This window comes from Euphorbia lathyris, chromosome 2, assembly GCF_963576675.1.
Source record: "Euphorbia lathyris chromosome 2, ddEupLath1.1, whole genome shotgun sequence".
In the NCBI taxonomy this organism is placed as follows: Eukaryota; Viridiplantae; Streptophyta; class Magnoliopsida; order Malpighiales; family Euphorbiaceae; genus Euphorbia; species Euphorbia lathyris.
Window position 1 is genome coordinate 82,558,884 of NC_088911.1, and position 7,056 is coordinate 82,565,939.

The window sequence follows — 7,056 nt, forward strand, 5'->3', positions numbered from 1 at the left end:
CACACACTATGAATTGAGAACCAAGGGCAAAATGGTAATTTTAAGATGGTCGAAATTGTTATATAGGTTGATTTATTGATTAATTGGTTTTTAGAATAATTATAATTTGATTATAATTATTAATAAATTAATTAAACAAATTAAATCTAGTTAGAAAATATAAATAGTATAAATTACACAATAGTCAAAATTGATAAATTATTTATAAATGTCTCATATTCTTAAAAAAAATTATTTATATATCAAATCTGGTCTTTTTTTTTTTCAATATTTTTTTATAAGTGACTAACTGAAAATTTGATAAAAATAAAAATAAAGTTATGATATTTTGATATTTAAGATTGAAAATCATATAATGATAAAATATATAAAAAGCGATTTTGATAACAACAACAACAACAACAACAACAACAAAGCCTTAGTCCCGAAATGATTCGGGGTCGGCTAACATGAACCATCATATAAAACCGTGAAAATCAAGTCGTGTCAGCGACACAGATTCGCTCCCTCCACTCCGTCCTATCCACTACCATATTTTCCTCAATTCCCAATAAACTCATATCACTCTCGATCACCCTCCTCCAAGTTTGCTTAGGTCTTCCCCTACCCCTCACCACTACATCCCTTTGCCACTCTTCGGTTCTCCTAACCGGCGCATCAAGCGCTCTACGTCTCACATGGCCAAACCACCTTAGTCGGTTTTCTCTCATTTTATTCTCAATAGATGTGACCCCTACTTTTGTCCTAATTATTTCATTACGCACCCGGTCCTTTCTCGTGTGACCACACATCCATCTCAACATACGCATCTCCGCCACCGACATCTTATGGATGTGGCAGTGTTTCACTGCCCAACACTCCGTACCATATAACAATGCTGGTCTAATTGCCGTCCGGTAGAATTTTCCCTTCAATCTATTAGGCATGCCGGGATCACAAAGGAAACCCGTAGCACTCTTCCACTTCGACCAACCAGCTTTAATCCTATGAGCAACATCTCCATCTACTTCTCCATCCGTTTGGATAATAGATCCTAAATACCGGAAGAAAAAGCGATTTTGATAAATGTAAATAAAAATTAAAACTTGGTTTTTAATGTAATTTCTTCAATATAAATATAGAGGAAGATATTTATCTTTAGAGTAGAGGTTATGCTTACTTTGTTTTTGATAAAGTAAGCTTACTTTAGATTGTTTATATTAGTTAAAAATTATATATATATAGGAATAATTAATTAGTCTTAAATCTATTTAGTTTTATATTATCCAATGTGATTAGGAGTCTAACTAAGAAAGAATAAAAACCTATAAATATCTTTAGGGATATTCGGCCAACGCACACCAAATACAAGCCAAAATTCTGAGTTTTAACCTAATTTTTTTCCCTCAAAATTACTTAATCAAATTAAATAATTTAGTTCGGGTTTTGCTTTTTGTTTGACGTCACTGTGGACTTCGTTAGAGGCAAGAGTAAGAAACAACAAGTAGTTTCTCACAGTTTGAGACTGAATATAGAGCATTGGCTTTGTGAAATTCAGTGGTTGGTTTACTGATTTGAATCTCGTGATTTTAAACAAAAGACCACAACAAATATATCATGCGACAAATAAGTCTACAATTTATCTTGCACTCAACCCTTTTTCACGTGAGCGTTCGAAGCACATTGAAATCAGTTGTCATTTCATCAGAGAAAAGATTGCTTCATGTCAAAACCACACAACAATTGGCATATATCTAAACTAAGCCATTGCCAATCAAGTTATTTCATCCTTTGGTTACCAAACTAGGATGATTAATCTTCATCATCCAGTTTGAAGGGGTTATTAGAGATAGATTATTATAAGGAGTTTTTAATAAATTGTCTCATGCTTAAAAGGGTATTTTAGTAATTGTAATATTCTTTTCACTTTTGTTACCGTTACAACAACAGTAGCAGTATATAAGCTAACTGGTTGTAATCTTTGTAACTCGCTGATTCAATCAACAAAGTTTTCTCTTCTTACTCTCAGTCTGTTTTTGTTAAATTGTGCAGAGATGCCTTACATTGCATATGATAATAGCAATGTGACAGCAGTTTGCCTGAAAATGAAAAAAGCCTAGCCACCAATTAACCAGAAGTTCTACAACACACTCGGAATACATGCTCTCTAGACATTAATCTAGCCATAATTTTCTTTTACTCTTTTTATACCCAAGGGAGTACATTGCACTCACTATAACTTCATCACGAAATGTGAGTACAATATGGTCTCGAGGTATATATATATATATAAACCGTCCATCTTCATCTGCGGCCTGATGTATGTATTAATTGACAAAGAAGAAGAATTTTAGTCTCTATACTTGTACTGTTATGTTCCATAGGTAGAGCTCTTCCAAAGGAACTCTCAATTCAATTGTCACCAAACCACAACTTTCTTCATACTCGAATGTCACTTCCTCCATCTCAACTGTTATCCTCTTGGGTCGAGATGATGAATATGCTCCGAAAAGGCCGCATCCATGAACTTTCATGCCAACATCTGCATCTTTTTCAGATTCATATCTCAACTCCTTCACAGCCCCTCCTGAATTCAACATCTTCATTAGACCAATGGGCGCAAATTTAGCCCCGTTGCGTAGTTCCTTGACAGGAATCACTGTAAATACTTCATATTCTCGAGATTTTAATGTAATTGGTATTGCTGCATCCTTTGGAAGATAAGTTATCTCTCCTGCAGTTGGCATCAGAAACACTTTGTTAGGAAACCATATGATATCCTGCACATTACCAAGTACAAATATTCAGCATGGAAAACTTACCACCAAGATGAGAATACAGTATGCTATCCCCAGACCATTCATTATCAGCTACTTTATGCAGATAATCAACATCTTTAGCCCTGATAAAACCGGTGATTGTGGGAGGTTTTTCATCGTGGATAAGGTTTTTCTTTCCTACTTTACACCATCCAGCTCCTTGACAGTTGAAAACACCCATTACTCCAGTGAAATCGTTGAGATTCCATACCTTCAGTAGACTGATTACCAACAAATTGTGTTTTGTTTGTTAAGCCAGAAAACACTAGTGACACAATGCCTGTATTACCTCAAATTATATGAATTGTAAAACTGAATTTTCTTTCATTACCTTTTCCCATCTCGGGTAGGATCCGAAAATAGACAATCCCTTGTAGGTCTTCCTGGAAGTTTGGCTCTCAATATTGAACCATCAGGAAGTACAAGCTTCTTCAGAAGATTAAAGTCATGTTGTCCAGGTTTGTCACTGCAATACACATAATGAGAAACATTGTTTGACTGGTTTCAAAAAAAGAAAAGTTTTAGCATATCATGTTTAATGAGAACAAACTTTTACCTAACATAAATGGCACATCCTCCGACTGCACGAGCTGCTCCATGGTATTCAGCCATTGGGTGTAAACTCTGCGATGAGGTTTGATTTTAGTTGTTAATTTCTAACCATGCAATCAACATTTTCTTTTCAAAGATAAAATGATAAATTTATTTTTTGGTGATTTACATGAAACATATCCCAATCTGGCTGCATAAATTCACCAAGAAAGATGGTATTATAAGCAACTGATGCAATATGAATTGTGTGCGATGCTGGATCTCTTGGCCAGAAATCATCCGATGCTCTTATAACAGCTGTTTTCTTAGCACTGCATAAACAAAATAAGTCACATAGATTTATTGATCCTATTGATAATAAAGTTATAATAGACATTAATAACATATAAACTAAAAAGAAGAGAATTTACCTGTACAAACCATCTGTGTTATGACTCATGCACGAAATGATTCCATTATCAGGGAAATTACTAGCAATTGATGCTTCCAGTGCCTGATGGTATTTCCTGGCAAGTTTCACTCTTCCACCATGGCCTGCCCCAAGAGTTTCAAGAATGTTCTGAACATCCACTTTTACACCATCAATTCCAGCAGATGAGAGATATGAGTGAAGTTCATTGTAAAAGCTAAAAACTTTCTCAGGATTCACAAGTCCGAGGCCGTTCAATGTTATGCTTCGCAAGCAACCACAATCCTCATTTGCTTGAACCCCGGGAGAAGAAATTGGGTACATCATCTTGGATTCGTAATGTTCCATATCAGTAACACCAGGTTTTACACCTCCCCAGTATCCTGTTATGGCATGCCACACATACACATACCTGAATATTTATGAAGAAATGAATCACCATGGTTAACGTACTATGAAAGATTTTAGCACATCTATACTGATCTAACTCCTGGTTTATATGTTTAGTGAAAAAGGAATCGCACTTAAGATGATGCTGTTCTTTTATATCAGTAACAACGTGTCCAAGTCCTGAAGCTGGATCCTCTACTCTGTGGCCCTCTTTACCATTTTTCCGAAATTTGTAATTCTCTTTGATATGCGTTAATCTGTTTGAGAAGCTGAAGGACAAAAGGAAACCACAACCGAAAATTGTTAGTTGATCCATTAAAGATAGCACTAGTAATAAAGAAGAAATTACAATTACAGTTAGAGTGTTTACTTGGCAGCGTTATCAGCTTTGTCCTCAATACTAGAGGGATCCATTCCTACCGATTGCCATCCATCATCAATTATGACAAACTTTGGAGAAACTCCACCTTGTTCCAAGCTGTAAGAATAAATAATTCCCACAAAAACTAAGTATATGCCTGAACGTACATAAGGTAACTTCATCCAAAACAGATTTACCTTTCCAATCCTTGCTTCACAGCTTCTGCTGTTACATCGGTGTAAAAAGCATCCCATGTGCACCAGCCAAACCAATTCAGCATGTCTGGCATCTGAATCACAAACATATAATACCCAGTTAATATTAATACGTATGCATCAACATGAAATCAATCGTATTGCACTAAATAAACAATCTGTTTGGGTGGAAGAATTTATTTTATGAACTTGATAACACATCATTTTTTATTTGTTAAATTTTCTACTTTATGTCAGATGCCTCTAATATGGCTCTCAAATAGGCTTTCAACCAAATTTCAATATTTAAATCTTCATTCATCAAATTAACGAGCTCAATTAAACAAGATCATATCCACATTCCTCACTTGAATTCAATTTCATCCAGTTATAAGAGTTACCTTCTTTCTCTCCCGATGTGAGAACGTCTGCAAATGTCTCTCGACCGACCTGAGATAATCATATATATAAGTAGTCGATGACCGTGATGCATAAATTGAGTTCAACAGAGAAATGCGAACATTCAAATATTAGTCTTTGATTGTAAAAATTAAAAGTCACATCTAATCTCAGTGAATTCTGGAAGTAGTTCTGCTATAAACATTAAACAAGAAAAGGGTAATTAGAAAAAGAAAATGTGGCTTGATTTCTGCACAGTTCTCTCCGCATGTTCATATGAAGCTCAATTTTTGAACGGGCGCATAAACAGGGAAATGAAGAGAATCAGGGTTTCTGAGACTTACTTCACTGCATACGTTATGACATCAAAAGGATCTGATCCAGCTGCCATAAAGACCAGATGGCTCCCCCCAAATTCCTCAACAGCAGGATCTCCTGCAGTCGATTACAATAAATTAAAATGCAATTTTTATCAGTTGATTGATAACAAGAATCAAAACAATCTGACTGAATTCTATACCCATACCGCTTTCGAGACAAATTTCCAACTCGTTTCTGTCATTACCCTGAAGAACAGCCCTAAAATCTCCTTCGAGAATAGGCAAGAAAACTGTATACACTGAAGATTTTTCACCTTCAAAATTAGACCCATCTTGTGCTTCCACAAGCAGAAATTGGGTCTCAAATGGAATATCCTCACCCCAAGTTCCCATTCTCTGTGTCATCCACCATAACTTGAACCGGAAAACACACATGAATCGCAATCCCCTAGAAATTCAAACCAAATAAACCATCCATCATTTGTAACTCTTAATTAAGCACATCAGATTAAGGTTTTTCCTTCTTATTACTATTATTATTTTCTGGAGACAAAAATTTGAAAGAAAGAAAGAACATACTCGAGCATTCCAACAGGGAAAACTCTGCGGCTACCAATTTGATCAGAACGAACACCAATGAAAGCTCCATTAACAAAAGAATCAGTAGCAGCTAAAGTGATGTCGATGTTGTTATGAACATGATGCAATACAACATTTCCTCGAACCATCAAATTCCCGTCAGCCAGCGTGATACCAGCTCCGACCGTCATGATCTCTGGCTGTTTGGCTTAGAAAGAAAGGAAACTAGAAGACAACTTAAGATCTCTATGAAGAAAAAGAATAATGAGAAAGATAGGTAAGAAAATTGATGGTATATATAGTGGAAGAAATGAATCGTTAAGGAGTTCAAAAGTTCAAATATTGCAACCAGGTATAGGGAGGGAGTTTAATCATGGAAAGTAACTCCTTCCCAGATTTCTAATACTATTTAATTAAACAAAAAATAATACTGGTCACAATAACAATAATTGATTTTGTGGCGGGAGATAATATTATGCGGGATTTAATAATTTAAAACAAACAAAGCGATGCTTTTGTTTTACCTACTACGTCGTTGATTAGTGTTAGGTTTACTGTTTATAAAAAAAAACATTGAAAATGAACAACAAAACACGCCAAAAACATTATTTTCTTTACCATATTTGCAAGCGGCTTATTTGGTAGGAGGAACGGTCTAAATTGCTTAAATAAATATTAAAGGAAAGGTACAAAATTAAATTTATGGTTTGATCGGTTATCAAATATAATCTCTAAGGTTTAAAATTTGACAAAGTGTATTGTGTAGTTCATTCCCTTAACGAGGAGAAGAAAATCATTTAACACTGTTATAACTTTGTTTTAATCTATTTTCTCCCCTTTCTCTTCACTCATCTAGCTCTATTGTATCTCTTTCTTGGTCCTGTTTGATAAAAAAAAACAAAGATATTTGAGATAAAATTAGAGGTTTTGACTAGTCAAACTAGTCTTTGATGAAGAGATATTTGAAAAGAGTCTTTTGAACTCAAATCTCTAATTTTGAAAAATCTGGTTTAAGAAATTTTTTCAATTAGTTTTGATAACATCCGAAAACTAC

The 7,056-nt window shown here is 34.8% G+C and overlaps 1 protein-coding gene across 1 annotated transcript; it reads right to left on the reverse strand.

Moving 5' to 3' along the window:
* Window positions 1-2,053: 2,053 nt before the first annotated feature.
* Window positions 2,054-6,450, reverse strand: LOC136218730 (probable galactinol--sucrose galactosyltransferase 1). The gene is made up of 13 exons (XM_066005799.1): window positions 6,003-6,450; window positions 5,630-5,871; window positions 5,448-5,538; window positions 5,106-5,154; window positions 4,708-4,799; window positions 4,520-4,627; window positions 4,284-4,418; window positions 3,761-4,171; window positions 3,520-3,661; window positions 3,355-3,422; window positions 3,130-3,264; window positions 2,802-3,019; window positions 2,054-2,713 (listed from the first exon to the last, which is right to left on the reverse strand). Exons 1-13 carry the CDS (start codon window positions 6,191-6,193, stop codon window positions 2,337-2,339), a joined length of 2,259 nt encoding a protein of 752 aa, XP_065861871.1. The 5' UTR covers window positions 6,194-6,450; the 3' UTR covers window positions 2,054-2,336.
* Between the last annotated feature and the right edge of the window lie 606 nt (window positions 6,451-7,056).

Excerpts from the sequence above, each read along its gene's own strand:
- LOC136218730 (XM_066005799.1), bottom strand. The coding sequence starts at position 6,193 with ATGACGGTCGGAGCTGGTATCACGCTGGCTGACGGGAATTTGATGGTT. Across the intron at positions 5,872-6,002 it reads TTCCCTGTTGGAATGCTCGA|GGGATTGCGATTCATGTGTG; the intron begins GTATGTTCTTTC and ends TTGAATTTCTAG. Across the intron at positions 2,714-2,801 it reads ACTGTATTCTCATCTTGGTG|GAGAGATAACTTATCTTCCA; the intron begins GTAAGTTTTCCA and ends TGCCAACTGCAG.